At 37.0% G+C, this 16,771-nt stretch overlaps 1 protein-coding gene across 5 annotated transcripts in view; it reads right to left on the bottom strand.

Moving 5' to 3' along the window:
* Nucleotides 1-465: 465 nt before the first annotated feature.
* The window catches only part of CTTNBP2 (cortactin binding protein 2), an 87,216-nt gene continuing 70,910 nt past the window's right edge, over nt 466-16,771 (bottom strand). For 2 of the 5 annotated variants that reach the window (XM_065659818.1, XM_065659938.1), the window contains exons 17-23: nt 15,368-15,546; nt 11,236-11,441; nt 10,823-11,008; nt 9,004-9,064; nt 7,124-7,256; nt 5,105-5,206; nt 466-2,075 (exon numbers count right to left, since the gene is read on the bottom strand). In XM_065659818.1, the coding sequence (XP_065515890.1) occupies nt 1,830-2,075; nt 5,105-5,206; nt 7,124-7,256; nt 9,004-9,064; nt 10,823-11,008; nt 11,236-11,441; nt 15,368-15,546 (1,113 nt within the window). In that variant the 3' untranslated portion in view covers nt 466-1,829. Of the gene's footprint in view, nt 2,076-2,982; nt 3,898-5,104; nt 5,207-7,123; nt 7,257-9,003; nt 9,065-10,822; nt 11,009-11,235; nt 11,442-15,367; nt 15,547-16,771 lie in introns of those variants that run through there. The other 3 variants (XR_010608199.1, XR_010608208.1, XR_010608207.1) reach the window with 3 other exon arrangements.

Raw genomic sequence — 16,771 nt, forward strand, 5'->3', positions numbered from 1 at the left:
TTTTAAAGAAAGTATTTATTGTTATTACAAATACTGATGTTGCAGTTGCGTGATGCCTACAAAAAATGTTTTCTATGTTGCTCCTCACCAGGGAATTCATGCCTGAGCATCTCACACAAGCTACTGCACCACTGCTCGCACTGGTTCAGGGATCCTGGTTGCTGAGATCCATTGCTCTGCCCTGACCTGCAGCGGTTTACAGCTGACTTATTCTGCTGAGAACCAACTGCAAAAGTAGCATCTCATTTTTCAGCACTAAATTACTGGGGGAAAAAAAAAAATCAACCTCTAGAGAAATCACCAGTGTTTGTTACTATCACAAAACAAATTGAAGTTTTAATAAAACAGTGGTTACTGAATAATAACGTACTTTCTAAATATATTGTGTAGGAAATGATTACAGAAATAAGCTACTAATACTCTATACGTATAGAGATAACACACATCCAAACTAACAGACAGAAAGACATTATGCAGTACAAAAATTTTATTGACATGAGCTTGGGATGACTGTTCTACATACAAAGGTGAAGTGTTAGGAAACAGTTCAGTAATCCTTTCCTCTTCCAGGCTTAATTTGAGAAAAATGCTACTTTGGAAGTTATAGGCATGACCATGTTACTGTCCACAGCTCTTAAAACCATCCCTGGGTGGCCCATCACCAGGCACCCAAGTCTGGTCTTCGGAAAACTCTACAGTTTCCTCTGCCTACCATAAACCAGGACCTAGACACGAGTGTTTCCACATCACCACCATTCACAAGTATGCAACTAGCGACCGCAAAGAGAGACTGGGGAAATACACCCTTCATAGAAACTCTCCCTCCTGGGAACACGAGCTACCTCTGTAGTGGGGGGAAAATGATAAAGACTTTAATTTTAACTGCAACTCAAGTATAATTAATTCCACAGCAATTACATCTTAAATCCACAATAGAAATTGATAATTACATAGTAACTCATGTTATCGCTACTACATTATCTCTGATAATACCGCAGTTAAGCTTGCGCTCAAATTCCTTTTCAGTAAACTTTGTTTCTGTAAAACACTATTATTTCTCAGATACTTTTAAAACACTAATGAAGTATATAAAAGTTTACAGTATACAAGAAAAGCTAAAATAATAAATGATCACATTGTCTTCAGTTTTATCAAAGAATAAGAGTCTGAGAAAAATAACTTATTGCATTTTAATTTCTCAATCTCTTTCCTTTTTTGAAAGATAAAAGTTATAACGGAAATCCATTAGATGACTAGATGAAGAAAAGATTGGGAGAAACAAAATCACAATTTAGCAGGCAGAGGATGGGGAAATCAAAGTATTCAGTATGGCTTGTAGCTGAAAGTAATTGATCTGCATTTCCAATCATTTTAGTTATTGCCACATTCCATTAAGTTTTCAATAAGTGAAGATAAAAACACGTCTTTAAAATGCATGTACAATAGCATTAAGCCATTGCTGTACATATTGTGCAACTCATCTGAATGCAGTTTAACATGTGAACTTAATAGAATATATTTATGTACAGTATATACACAAGCAGAATCCTCTGGTAATACCCCTGAATATTATCAGTTAAATGAGTAATTTTCATAATAAAAGAAGAAAAAAACCACAACCCAAACATCTCTGAAGGTGGCAAAACTGCCCATTTCTGAAGTTTAAATCAATATAATTTCTAGCTGATTTACACAAACAAAACTGTGGTCCTGTACAAACTTTACATTACAGGGAAACAGTTTATTTTAAAAAAATATTTACATATTTGAGTACTTGGTTCTTTGCAATAGAGATTATATGAACACAGAAAATAGTATGGTAGGCAGGTTTATTTATTAGATTTTTCTATTGGTTCTTTTTTGTGCAAATTCCAGATCTCTCGTTTTGTGGTGTTATCTGCCTCTATTTGCCTTGTATTACTGCTGCTGCTTTTTTTAGTATTCTGAGAAGGCTGGGTGACTTTACTTCTAGGAACAGGAAGAAAAGATTTAACTCTTGAAACACCCAACTCTGTCTTTGATTTACTGTTGCTGCTTTCCACAGTTCGACTGCTGCTGAGAGGACGCGTTCCATCCTGTGAAAAAAAAAAACCCATTTTCTGTATAAATAATTACTGCCATTTGGGCTGAAAAACAACCAACCAACTCTACCAGCCCTATAGAACCCATGTTATTTACAGTCTTTTGCAGTTTAATATGACAGCATCTTACTACCTGGTGAAGAAACTATGGCTCTTTTTTGCTTCTTTGACTGAACGGAACTGTCATCAACACCTCCAAATACCAAAATAGGTCAATGGTGTATTTGCCACTGAGAAAAAAACCTTAGATTTCCTTCTCAGCTGTTTCAGTTTTAGGAGTGCCCAAATAAAAAATGCATGTACTTTCTTCCATTAGTGTGGAAAAAAATGACAGCTGCAGACACAGCTAAAAAGGAAAAATGGAAATTTAGGTAGTTATGAGCAAAAAATTCAGCATTACAGCTTGAATAAAGATACTAATTTTTGTACCAGCAAGGCCATAAATAACAACAAAATAATTCTGACAAAGGCCAACATTTCAAGAATGGAAGTTGAAATGGTAGTTACATTTTAATTATTTGTGCTAAGTAGCTACAGTCTTAACACCGGGACCATATTCACCCTGCCCAAATTTAGATACCTGAAAATGCCAAAGTCAGGTACATTGTCACTGTTTGTTCCTTTACCGTCAAAGAGAAAGAGGTAAGTTAAGCCATTTTCTGATGGTCACTAACTTATATCTTTCATGAGGGATGCCTATCTTTCCACTGACAGGAAAGGGCAATTGGGACTGTTGGCATCAGTTGAATCCCAATCACCTTCTGAGCAGCAATATTAAAAAGATCTTCATGTAAAGGTTGCTGTCATGAAAACAGACTACTCATCACCACATATTCCTTATTAGTTCCTGATTCCATTGCTTTTTTTTTGTATCCTGGATCAAAGATTTTGCATCTCTTACCAGTTTTCTCTTTCCCCTTCATGTCCTTGAAAGCATTTCTTCTTCCAGCCAATTAAAAAAAAATAATTATGGGTGTGTCGCCCTTTGAAGTAACTTGTCTCTTTGCTGTTGGTAAGATCTCTGCTCCTGCAGTATTGCTTTTGTTACCTGCAGAACTCTATTTACTTTCAGAAAAGAAGGCTTTTCTAATCGCAAACTTTTTCAGACACCAGTTTTTGCAGCTGTTTATCATTGTTACAAACTGCCTCTAAAAAGTTTCACTTTTGCTTGCAAACTGAGACTGTGCTCTTCCAGATTTTTGAGAAATTTGTTGTAGTAATGACTAAATCTAGATCTGTTCTAGATTAGATCTACTAGATCTCTTTCCCCTCTAACAAAAAGTTGGGTTGTCTTTCCTTCATTTTGGCCAACATTTGCGCACAAAGATATGGGAAATTTTTTTTATTCTGTATGTAATATTTTGACTAAGTTCTTCAAAAACCTCAAAGGTAGCCAAGCCTGTCTGCCTCCAAAGTCAACAGTTATGCCTTACACTCTTAAAAGGCATTTTAAAGGAAAAAAAAAAGAAAAATCACTAGGAAAAATTTATGGTAGGAATGGACAGGTCAGCTGGCTTACCAAATGATCCAGGCATGACCACTATGTGGAGCTCTGATTTGGAATGTCTAAAGTTAATGTTTAAAGAAATATTCAAAACCAGTATATCTAAACATGGATCTGCAATGTTAAAACTTTTCTGTTAGCAGAGACTGTTCCCTGGATTTTTAAGTAAAATTACAAAAAATATCCCAACACTTTGAATATACGTGTATGAAAAAATACAATGGTGCGGGTGGTGGGACATCTCATCCAACTTTAGCTTTTTTAATGCTTAGGTCTGCAAGTTAAGCTGTTTTCAGGGCTACTTCACTGTACCTGCAGAAAAAATAGAATATCTCTATAAAACAATGTGTCAGTAAGATAAAAGTGCCTGGGCTGGACTCTACAGAACCCCTTTTGAGGGAACATAGAGGGCCTAGTGAGGGAACACAGGCAACAGCTTCTGCTCTGGCTGAGGTCAATTGAACTGTGTGCACAGAGGCTCTCTTAATGTTCAAAACCACAGGCAGCCAGAAAGAAAAAAAAAAATTGTAACAGAGAAAGCGTAATTTTTGCTTTATTATCCAAAGAATGAAAACTAAATAGGATGTAATTTCATCTTCAGATTTAGCAGGGATGTTAGCACCCACAATTAATTATTTCAGTTTCTGAAAAGACAATACCAGTAGACCTGTTAGACCTTCCAGTACTATTCAGCTTATCTTCCCACTCTGAAACTGCTCTGAAGTTGAAGTTTGCTTACATTTAGACATTTAGTTTGTTTAGATTCATAGTATCACCCAACTTACAACATAGGGTTTCTTGTTTGGTTCTCATAAATAAGATGGCAAAATAAATATATTACAAGACAAGTATATTACAACAAATAGCCAGGTAGAAAAAGAAACTGAATACCCTTAAAAAAACCGAAATGCTACTCTTCACAAACTCTGGTAATACCATCTCTTCTCAAAATTTCTACCTCTGAGATCAGAGCTTTTACACCAGAGCAGCTCAATTCTACTTAGATAACATCACTTAGGAAAACAGTGGTTTGAAATAATAAATATTGGGATAACCACTACAAAATAAATAAATAAAGGTACAGAAATGAACCACAAGCCAGCAATTTTGCATGAAGAATTTTGAAAAGTTTTATGCTTTTGCAAACTCACTGTATAACATTAACTGCGGGTGCTGGAGGGTGAACAATGAACTCAGGTTTTATTTCTCTTAAAATCTGATCCAAATAACATACAATGTCAAAGTAATGTCAACAATACTTGGCCTAGGGAGATGGCTTTATGTAAACATGAAAACTGAAGCAAATACATCCATTGTTTAATGAATCTTTAGTTTCTATTAAGACACATGTAAGAGACTTGGCATAGTATGTCTAGCAAGTTTCCTAAGAATCATGACAGTTTATTCTTGCAATAAACAGGGCCCTGGACCACAAATTCTTTGGATCCAATCAGGAATCCAAATTTTGAAGAAATTCAAGACACCTTCTCTAACCAACTACAAAAATCATTACACTTACCTTTTGTGCTGTTGTTTTATTTGGGTTAGTACCACTTGCTGAAAACACGGGATTGTTCTGGGAGTTACTGAACGTCAGTAGCTCATCCTTAGAATCTGCAATCTAAAAAAGATAGGAAAATGGTGATTTTTTTAGTTATTCACAGCAGAGATTAAGTTTCAATTTGCCAAATTTGGGAGTCTTTATTTTATTTTTATATAGTCTCTGTGCAATAAAATGCATAAATATCCAAAGAACATTTTAAATATTTTCCCTTTACTCTTGAGTGCATTTGTAGGAAATAAAGGGAGAGATTTCACAACAACCATTATCAGAGGAAAGTGAAACGTACATTTCCAGAACAATACTATTCAGCAGAGCTTAAGGGTAGTTTCCCATTGAATTTTATCTAGCCCCAGGAACATTACAGAAAGGAATGATCCTTTTCTATGTGTCTTGCCTGTTTTTTTCCATCGGCCCTTGTGACCATCAACACAGAAAGACTTATCAGCCTTGTGTCTTCACTGAAAACTGGGTATTTTATCCTGGGGCAAGCTGATCTGATTCAACTCAGCAACTGCAAAAGTTCTCAATCCAAACATAACAGAGGCAGCAGAAACACATTTGAGTGAAAGGGCAAATCAGAGAGTAGAAGTACTTACTTTGATGGCAGCCTGAAATTACATCACACAAAGAAAACATGCAACAGCACCCTCACTTCTGTAAGACTCTACTAGGCAGCTGGCGAATTAACAACAGAAATTCCAGCCTTGGATGGTTCCACCCATGATGAGGAAACTGAACAAAAGACAGTGACATCTATCTCCTTCCTTATCTAACCCATATTTCCTTGAATTGTAAACAACAAGCAATTATATTTTAAATGTTATTAAACACAATTTTCAATTGGTTACCATTTCTTTAAGCACATCCCATTCTTTCAAGGATAGCTATGGTAAATCCCTGCTAACTGACTAGAGAGGAGCTTGCCAGCTTGGCACATGTGACTCATGCAAGTACTGTAAATACTTTAAACAACCAACCCCAAACAAAACACTATAATAAAGGATCTTATTAAATAGGTTGAAAAATCTTCCCAAACACAGTATTTCTTTTTTTTTAATAAAAACTTGGTTGACTTCTAAGGATAAACAGAATACTTAATAAAGCAAAGCTAATGAAACTGCTGTTCAGGGAGATCCTAGAGGATGTAATTCACAGTCTAACTGGACAATAGCTGAAGACTGACTCCATCTGTGCTTCAAAAGATACAGAACAGCTGCACTGGTGTGAACACAACTGCCTCTCACAGCCACCTACTTCTGCTGTGCTAGGAGATGAAAAGAAGAAATAGCTGCACCTACAGGGAGAGCTGGATGCTTTTAGTGTAGAAAGGAAAATGAGAGAGATCCACAACTTCACCCTCTGCTCCAACAGGCTTCCCATAACCACCCACAATCCATTCCAGTGTGGAACACAGCCCCAAACCTGAGCTTTGCAAGCATCCCTCACCTTCTTCTGCCACTGTTAAAGAAAGTGAATTAGGCCAAATCATCCTTTCTTGCTTGGGGAAGCAAAACTGCATTCTGCCTACACAGCAGAGGAGCTTTGAGCCAGTTCTGTGATGGCTATTGGGATTACATCAAACAAACCAAATGTGCAATGCATATTAGGAAAAACTTCCTATGTCCTTAAGGCTACAAAATAGTTTCCCAGTGGAAGCAATGATACTGTGAAAGATAACATGGGGAGCAATAATGCAGCTATTGTCACCTGCATTTATGAGCTTATAAATTTCAGCCTCCACTGAAAAAGACTTTACACGAAAAAATAGAGGAGGTGTAATTTAAAATAATGTACATTAAACTAGAGCACTTACTCTCAAATGTATAATTTATTAGTTGACTTTGGCTTATTCCCAAATAATTTAATTATTTTCTTCAGTTCAAGCAGTGCTTGTAAATTAAAAATTAATTTTAAACACATAGCAAACAACTGCATATGGTAATGTAGTAGATTATTTAAAAGCCTTGTGTTTACCTTGCTGATATCAGGCTCAGATTTGCTGGAACACATACTCTGAAGTTCCTGCACAAGATCTACTTCATCATCAGAACCAAGGGACAGTCTCTGCTCCAGATTTAATGTTTTCAATTGATCCTTCTCTGAAGATCTGGTTAAAAAATTAAAAAAAAAAAAAAAAAAAAAAAAAAAGAAACAGAGAGAACAATTAAAATTAAGCTATGATACAGAATTTAAGAATAAATATCATACACACCTGAAAATAGTAACTTCTTTCCAAATCACCTTTACTACCACAAATTATGCTCTTCATTCTGAAATTTAACAAAGGATTCTTCTGCCTACTCTTTCCAAAGATTCTCCTCTTTTTAAGGTGAAACAATCAATTTTATCCCACTCTTCTTTTTGATCTTCGTCGCTGACATGGACAGAGGGATTGAGTGTGCCCTCAGCAAGTTTGCCGATGACACCAAGCTGTGTGGTCCGGTTGATATGCTGGAGGGAAGGGATGCCATCCAGAGGGACCTTGACACGCTTGTAAGGTGGGCTGATGCCAACCTTATGAAGTTCAACCATGACAAGTGCAAGGTCCTACACCTGGGTCGGAGCAATCCCAGGCACAGCTACAGGTTGGGCAAAGAAGAGATTCAGAGCAGCCCTGCAGAGAAGGACTTGGGGGTGCTGGTCAATGAGAAAATGAACATGAGCCAGCAGTGTGCGCTCGCAGCCCACAAAGCCAACCGTATGCTGGGCTGCATCAAAAGGAGCGTGACCAGCAGGTCAAAGGAGGTGATCCTGCCCCTCTACTGTGCTCTTGTGAGACCTCACCTAGACTATTGTGTGCAGTTCTGGTGTCCTCAACATAAAAAGGACATGGAACTGTTGGAAGAAGTCCAGAGGAGGGCCACGAGGATGATCAGGGGACTGGAGCACCTCCTGTATGAAGACAGGCTGAGGAAGTTGGGGCTGTTCAGCCTAGAGAAGAGAAGGCTGCGTGGGGACCTCATAGCAGCCTTCCAGTACCTGAAGGGGGCCTATAGGCGTGCCGGGGAGGTACTTCATCAGGGACTGTAGTGACAGGACAAGGGGTAACGGGTTAAAACTTAAACAGGGGAAGTTTAGATTGGATATAAGGAGGAAATTCTTTCCTGTTAGGGTGGTGAGGCACTGGAATGGGTTGCCCAGGGAGGTTGTGAGTGCTCCATCCCTGGCGGTGTTCAAGGCCAGGTTGGATGAAGCCTTGTGTGGGATGGTTTAGTGTGTGGTGTCCCTGCCCATGGCAGGGGCAGCTAGAACTAGATGATCTTGAGGTCCTTTCCAACCCTAACTATTCTATGATTCTATGAACTTCATTCTAAACACTTAAAAAAACCCTGGCATACTGGAAGCATAAATATTCTATGCTCTTTGTGCCTGAAGATCCAAGGCTTCATATTGAAGTTTCAAATGTAGTTCCCTCTGGCTAATTTGTACACTTTCTTAGAGTAACTCTGTATCATTTAGACTAAAATGCATGCACTATACCATTATGAATTGCCATTCAATAAGCTGAAAGAGCCAGAGGAGATTTTAAAATATAATGCCAGGTGAGAAAAGAATATGGGTGGCTTTTCATGGCACAGTAACTGTTACATAACATTCTCAAGTCACAGACTATTCTGTAATATAAAAAAAAAAAATGCAGTGCTGCAAGGTTTGGGTTACAGAAATAGATTCTAAAATTGTATCAAAATTATTTTCTCTCAGAAGTTAAAATTAAAAAGGATTCCTTTCTTCAGATTTGGAACCAAAACATTAACAAGTTCTTCATATATTCATTATAAAGTGCAGGTTTACAACATAATTTTATCATCTTTCTTGTTTGCTAAATGTTATAAATACCAGAAACTAAAACTTACTTGGTGGTGAGAGAAGCTCTTTTCTTACAGTTTGGTTGCAATATAGTCTTGGATTTTATACCTGCACAAAAGACAGATTGACTTATTAGGGTGTTATCATGTACACCGATTTCTTTATCCTAAAATCTGCAATTAACTGGAAAAATGGGTTACTATTTACTGCCTAATTATATCAGTAAAGTCTGTCAAAAGATCAGAATACATCCCCTGAAACTGCTCAGAGTAGCATTAGGAACTGCTCAAATGGCAAACGGGGCATGAGTTGCCAAAGCTTTTGTAGAAGACAGACCATTTAAGTTTCTGTGTGAGGCAGCTGAACCACCTTTACTGGTTCTCTGAAAGAGAAATCATTTGTCAACACGAGAAGATTTACATTTGCTTCATTTATTAAAATCAAACAACTTACCTTTGGAAACAGGAACATTTGATTCTGTCAGTCAGAAATGCAAGGCCACTGAAATTAAATTGACCTTCTTTTTTACTTATATTCACATATATTAACTGAACTCCAAGAACACTTTCAGGAACAATATACTGTATGAAACATCCTACTTCAGGTTGTGTTCATCTGGTATCTTAAATCCTCTTAGTGAGATTAGATAAATTCACAATTCAGAGAACGAGCAAGCAAAATCAGGACATTAAGCTGCATTTCAGAAAAAGCAGACTTCTTTCTGAACAAGAGCCAAAGAAATGAATAGCTCATTTTAACATTACAAAGTACCACCCATCAAGTATTTCAGTCTTTTATATATGAAGTAATTGAGGCTAGAATCACTGTTTCTAAAGTGTATGTGAGGAAGCCTCTTTGTAAATCCCGTCCTAACTCTCCTCTCTGAAGGAGTCACCTTCACTTTTTGAAAAGAAAGTAAGTAACTTGTTTTTGTGCCCTAGAAGTTTTTCCTGTTTTATATTGTATTCAGTTATGGTATTCCTACGTTGTTCTTCTAGACAGATATGTACTTCTAGAATAATGATATGCTGCTTCTGTACATACCCAGACATTTATCCCAGTGTGGTAAAACTGCTTATTAGATGACTTATGATCTTGAGTTGAAAGATATTTCAAAAGTGTCAGTGACTAAGGTAACTTGCAAAGTCATATACACGCACAGGCTTCATATGAAGCCTTCTTTATCAAGCAGCATACTGAAAATGATGTAGGAACTTCCTGAAGGTGCTACAGTACCTGTGACTATAGAGGTTTTTTTGCAGTTAAAGTGGAAATCAAACATAAATCTTTCATTTAAAACCAAAGATCTCCTCCTTCCACTACAGGGCTTCTAGGTTATTCGACTCAATTTATCTAGTAAGACTGAACAAGGGAAGCATGATCTGAGGATGCATGCATTCATTTATTTTTATGCAGATTCAGACAATAGTCATAATTGTAGTAAAGCTATAAAGCACATGTAAAAACAACCACAAATGTAGGCATACTGCAAACTAGGTGTAGAACTAAGGAGAAGCTTCCTCTCATTCGGTGTTGGGGAAAAGACTGATAGAGAATTGTTCCATGCAGTATGAGGTGGAACCAGTCCTCGCTCTTCCACCATCTTGGTCAAAGCCTACTTCAATATCAGACAACAGGAAGGGCATTAGAACAAACAAACAAACAAAAAATTAATTAGGATACCTCATAGGCACAAAGAAATATATTTTTTGGGGAAAAAGTAAACAATTCTTTACTGGTTAACATAAACATGAGTGTCATTTAACTGAGAATTTTTAATTCACAATATAGAAGAAAAGTTAGATTCATATCTACGCAGCTTAACCCCCGACACCTCCTTTCAGAATTGACAATATAAGGCTTTACCTTCAGTATGTGTCTCCTGCTTATTCCATGACTGAGAGGATAAATGGCCCGACTTTTTGCGAGGACTTGTGCTCACTTTTCTCCAAGAAGTATTTTCACCTCTTTTCTTAGTACAATTTTTGTAGCTTGAAACAACGGATAAAGGAAAATTTCCTCCCTTAAAATCTGCTATATAATTATCTAGCTCTGAAACAAAAGTATAACAATGTTAAGAAGAATTGACTGTTGAATATGGTTCTTCCTTAACTACCTTATCCAACTACTTAGTTTAGCAACTGGAAATGCTTTTAACCACATGCCTCCCATCATTACTACAGTCATGTTTTGCACAAGGTTTGAAAAAGGAATTGAAAAGTTAAAAGCCCCACTTTGGCCTTGTACAACTACTTGCCTTTTAGACAGTTCATTGTTACCTGTTCTGGGTAGAGGACAGCCATGCAGAACAGCTTTATTTAGCAAGATACTGAGAGCAGCTTTAACAACAGCCTGTTGACCTTGGCTAGGGTTTTTTTGGGCGATTACTTGTCCTGGTACAGATGGTCTTTTCACAGAGGCTCTGGAGAGTATTGCTTCTTGAACTCTGGGAGCTATCACAGCATTCCATAATTTGGACATCCACCTGTAGGCACACAAACAATCCCTCAACTTCAGAGACAATTATCAAACCCCAAGATTTTATACTTTAGGTAACATAGCAGATTTCGCATTTTCACAAAGCACATATATTTTGGACTTAATAATGTACCTTATGTCAGAGAGGAACTGATTTTATTTAAGGCAGAGTTTACTTGTTTCTTTTATATTAAATTATTTGACCTAACTTTCTTCAGGTTGCTTTGGCAAACTATTTTCCATCTGAGGCTTTGCCTCCTTCAGATAAGGACTATAAAACACCCTTTTCATTTTAAGGCTAACAGAAAGGATGTCCCAGAAAGATGTGTGTTTATGTATATACAAAAAAAAGCTCCTTTCACCTTTGCCAGTGCATGGAGAAGTTTCCGTGCCTGCAGGTGTTCATTCATAGCCTACTTACTGCCAGTGTGAGAAAAAGGACGTATTCAGTTATGACTGCACCCTTTCCAGTATTCCTCCATTTCAAAACTTGTCCAGTTTACAGGACTTTTCTATTCATACAGCTGCCTTGCTCTCACTCTCCTTTTGTTTATTTGATCTATGGTGAACTCTGTTTCCAGGATGCCGTGGGTTTTCCAGATAGTCTGGTTTAGAAACTGGGTCTGATTACAAGAATTTGATTCAAAATGACATGGTTCTTCTGGGACTTTTGCTTTTCTAAGAGAGAAATATTATGCTGATTTTAGCACAGAAGTGAACAACTTGTGTTACGTAATAAATAAATGCTATTTCTTACAGCTTATAGTTCTCAAGGGATAAAGGCTACGAGTTTCAGACTTAGGGCTCAGCTCACATCTATAACAGACACTGCAGCAAACTTTTTTTACATCAAATCCAACTTTTTTTTTTTTTTGCTATAGCCTCTTATAGGAGGTAGATGGTAAGATTGAGAGTCAGAGGATTTATTTATAAGAAATTATAGCTATAATTCTGTGCTTCAGCTCTGCAGAAATCCATTCGAAAAAATGAAGGCTAAATTGTCAGTTTGACTTAAATGAACCATTTTGTTGTATATGCTGATACACAGAAACCATTTTATCCAACAGATTATGATGATCTGCTTTGGCTTTTTTTTTGTTTAGTTAGAATGCATAAATTATTTGCTAGATGTATTTCTGGTTGGTTATGAAGCATAAGATTGAGCTTCTATGATGTATAAACATGCTACAAAGTGCTGGTATAAGCTTGATAAAGTTACATTACTTAAAAAAAAGTAATACAGTTGTTAAAATAAGATGTAAAATGCATATTGGAGATGGTCCTTGAGGCTTTCTTAGCATAATACTATAGATACCATTTCATACAGATACAACCTGCATCTGCTAGCAGAGTTAAGCTACCAAAATAAACAATTGCTTTAGTTTTAGTAATAAAGAACTCTCTCCGTTTCTGCTTGTGTAAGCTTTTGACATTTTGCACTACTATTCTATTGGCAGTACTATTTCTATTTTGCAACAGAAATGGTCAGAAATAAATGCTGCCAAAATAAAATTGATTGAGCCCATTCTAAGCTAACAGTTAATAACTGCTGGACTGTACAGTGCCATCTTGTCTAAATAGAATTCCAACCTGGTTTGGGCTCATCCCGATCAAGACCCCAGTTGATACTTGCGAAAGGTAGAGCAGACTCCTGCCCCTGGAAAAGAGCTGTAAAGTGAAACTCTTTCCTGTTGGAACATCACCTTTAATACCCTAGATCAAAACTGAGAAAAGAATGGAGCTAAAATTTTCCTCATTTTTTCACTCTACTCTCCAAACCATGGGAAGCTACATGAAACAGCACACAGCAGGAAACAATTTCCTGTCATGCCTTCTCTCCCCCTTCCCAGCTGCCTGCTTCTGCCACTTGCCTCATGCTAACACTTAGCCCAGAACAAACCCAGACTGTAGATAGCTGTTTACTGTCTTAATGAATTAAGCTGGCTCAGTGAAGCTTTAACAAATGCCAAAAGCAGCAGAATAGCACAGTGGAGAGAAGGGGCAAGAGGACAGGAGTGGTTAATTAGACTGAAATATTAGCAACCAGTGAGCTGCTAATTAAAGCTATTTATTGCTAGTTATGTGACCACACTTTTAGTCATCATGCTGTTAAACTAAAAGTGTCCAGTAAGTGCTCACTGGAGCTGTGCTTTCTAATTGTTTATTAGTGGACAAAAAAAAACAGATTAAAATGAGAAGTCAGATGGCATATCACTACTCTAGAAGACATTTTGGGGTTGTGCCCAAAATAAAGCATTGTGAATCCAGTCTAAGTTACACATAAGAGAAATCCAAACTCAAAATGCATTATTAAGGTGTCTAAGGAACAGTTTTTCTGTCCTCTACTAATGCCACTGCAATAAATAAATGATTAAGACATTTCAGAGGATATGATTCAAAAGGGAGGAACAAGATAGATGCATGGTATAATTTATTATCTTTTATTTCACAGCACCTACAAAATTTCAAGTCAATGTTACATCCACATTAGATGGATAAGATTAGATTTAGTCTTTGATAATTACTCTGGATATTAGATAATCTGCCTTTAAAAATAATACAGAAAATGAACAAGCAAAATGTTCCAAGATCTGCAGACAGAACAAAAGATAAAAAAACCCACTGCATATGCTAAGCAAAGGACCCTGTAAGAGAGTCAGCAGAAACCAGTACAAGAGAGAAAAGTCAGAGAAGGAAGAGAAGTAGCAATTCAGGAGAAAGCTATGAAGCAGGATGAGAAAAATAATTTCTCATCTCTAGAAACCAGTGTTATTATTGGAATTCTGAATAATTTTGAAATTTAGGGGCTCATTCGAATCATAGAACCATAGAATAGTTACGGTTGGAAAGGACCTTAAGATCATTTAGTTCCAACTTCCCTGCCGTGGGCAGGGACACCACACACTAAACCATGTCACCCAAGGCTCTGTACAACCTGGCCTTGAACACCGCCAGGGATGGAGCATTCACAACTTCTTTGGGCAACCCATTCCAGTGCCTCACCACCCTAACAGGAAAGAATTTCCTCCTTATATCCAATCTAAACTTCCCCTGTTCAAGTTTTAACCCATTACCCCTTGTCCTGTCACTACAGTCCCTGATGAAGAGTCCCTCCCCGGCACGCCTATAGGCCCCCTTCAGATACTGGAAGGCTGCTATGAGGTGTCTACGCAGCCTTCTCTTCTCCAGGCTGAACAGCCCCAACTTTCCAATATAGCTAAGCAACATCTTAGCATGCAATTAATCTATTTTAAAATTCTGTAACTATTTCTTATATCACTTGCTAGCATTTGCAGAAAAGTTGGAATGTGAGCAGATGCTTGTGCAACTGTAGGCAAGAAGAGACAAAATTTTCATCATTCTTCTTTTATTCTACTGGACATTTAACCATGTGTATATATCTGCCTTATTTACTAAGCTAATACATCTGTAAAATTGCACGTATGTTTAAAAATTATACCAATATTAAAAAGAGTTAGAAATCATTCTCCAAGTTTCCCACATGTGCAACTTTAAAAGGAAACTTTATCAAATTCTGAAGCACAGAATTCTAGAATTTTATTTTGGTCTGTTCACTAATGAACAGCTTTCTTTACAATGCTCTCTTGCAATGAAGAACAAAACCTTTAAAGGGTTGAGAAATATTAGCCATTGCAATACAAGTAATATTGAGCAACCTCTGTGTCAGAAAATAACAAAGATCACAACAGGACTGACTTTTAACCAGTGCTAGACACCCAGTTCACACTTGTGCCCTTTCAAATTACCCTTCCAGTAACGAAATATGAAACAAAAGTTTAGAACTTTGAATTACCACTAAAATACTTTCAAGGTTGTTCAGTCAGATGGAGTTCGGGAGAAATGTAACTACTATGTTTGTAATAAGTATTTAGTTGGCATTGAACAGTGTCAAACAGGAAACAGCAATCTTACTTCACTGTCACTTGGCCATGCCCTGGCACCACTGGACAAGAGAAGAAATGCTTTGGCCCCATAAGTGCTTCAGGTGCTCCTAGACGTGATAAGCAGGAGTTCAGCTGGTGCCAAACAGCAAGAATCCAGTCTATGATCTTGCACACAGGATCACATGGAGGAGGTACTTTGCCTCTGAACTGCAGGGAGAAAAGATGTTTGACGTAAGGCCTCTGCTGCAAACACTTTTCCTTGAAACTCCAGGAAGGCTTGTTTTTTCTTTTCTTGCTATATTGCCATTAGATAAATCAGGAACAGTCAAAAGCTGGTCAGACCTTTTTATAGAGTATACTGAAGTTTTCTTGTATTAAAACTTATTTCCCCAACTAGACTTTAAAAGATACCTCCTTATGCATAAATTGACATGCCTCTACTTTTCGTGGGAAACTGAGGCACAAATTTGTCAGCAGTGCTTTTTCTATGGTGTTTAAGATTAGGATTACAAGAGATACCTACCGTATCCTCTGCAATGTATGTGATATAATTAAGGCGTATAAAAGAACATACAATCACACTGAACAGGAAGGTCTGATCCAGGCATGACCTCAGTGGATTTCCATATTGATTTTAGATTTAGCAGCAATGAAGGAAGATGCCTTCCTCTAAGACTCACATTTTTCAGTATGCCTTGTTAAAGGCAAATTATTTTGTGCCAGAAAAATCTTCTATTTCATCTGACTCCAAATTACAGTCTTCATCATCCTAATCCTAGGATTATCCTCTGGAACAGTCTGAATTAAAGGAAGCATTAAAAGATGCACTAGAGATAGTATTTGCTAGCACTAAAGCCAGAGCTTCTTGACAAGAGTCTACACGTAAACAAGGTAAAGTTCATATAGAAAAAAACATTTAAATTGTTCCAATACATCCTAATAGCTCAAAATAAGGGCAAAAGAGCTTTTCAGCTGAAAACAATATTAAGGCACAAACAAGGTATCAGAATACAGAGCAAGGATCATTGAAATAGTTTGTGTTAAAACAATAAATAAGCTTTTACTTTCCTTTAGATTTTTATAAGAGATTAATATTCCTTTTATTTTTAACTTTGGAACCCATTATTTCAAGCCCCACACCAACTGGCATTAGAGTTTACATTTAGGCCATGTTTGTATTAAAGAAAAAAATAATTCACTGGCACACTGGGCGTTTTTATTTCTTATTTAATTGGGGAAGACAGAGGAAGAAACATGCTTTTGTTTGGTTTTTTTTGGTTTTTTTTTTTTTTTGTTTGTTTGGGTTTTTTTTTCCTCCAAATGGCCACCATCTGCATATATGCTTTAGCAGTAATAAATTAAAGGAGATTACCACCCAAATTTGTTCAACTTCAGTCAGAGGTAGCAACCTATTACATTGTTAAACTCTAAC

This window comes from Lathamus discolor, chromosome 1, assembly GCF_037157495.1.
Source record: "Lathamus discolor isolate bLatDis1 chromosome 1, bLatDis1.hap1, whole genome shotgun sequence".
NCBI classification, from domain to species: Eukaryota; Metazoa; Chordata; class Aves; order Psittaciformes; family Psittacidae; genus Lathamus; species Lathamus discolor.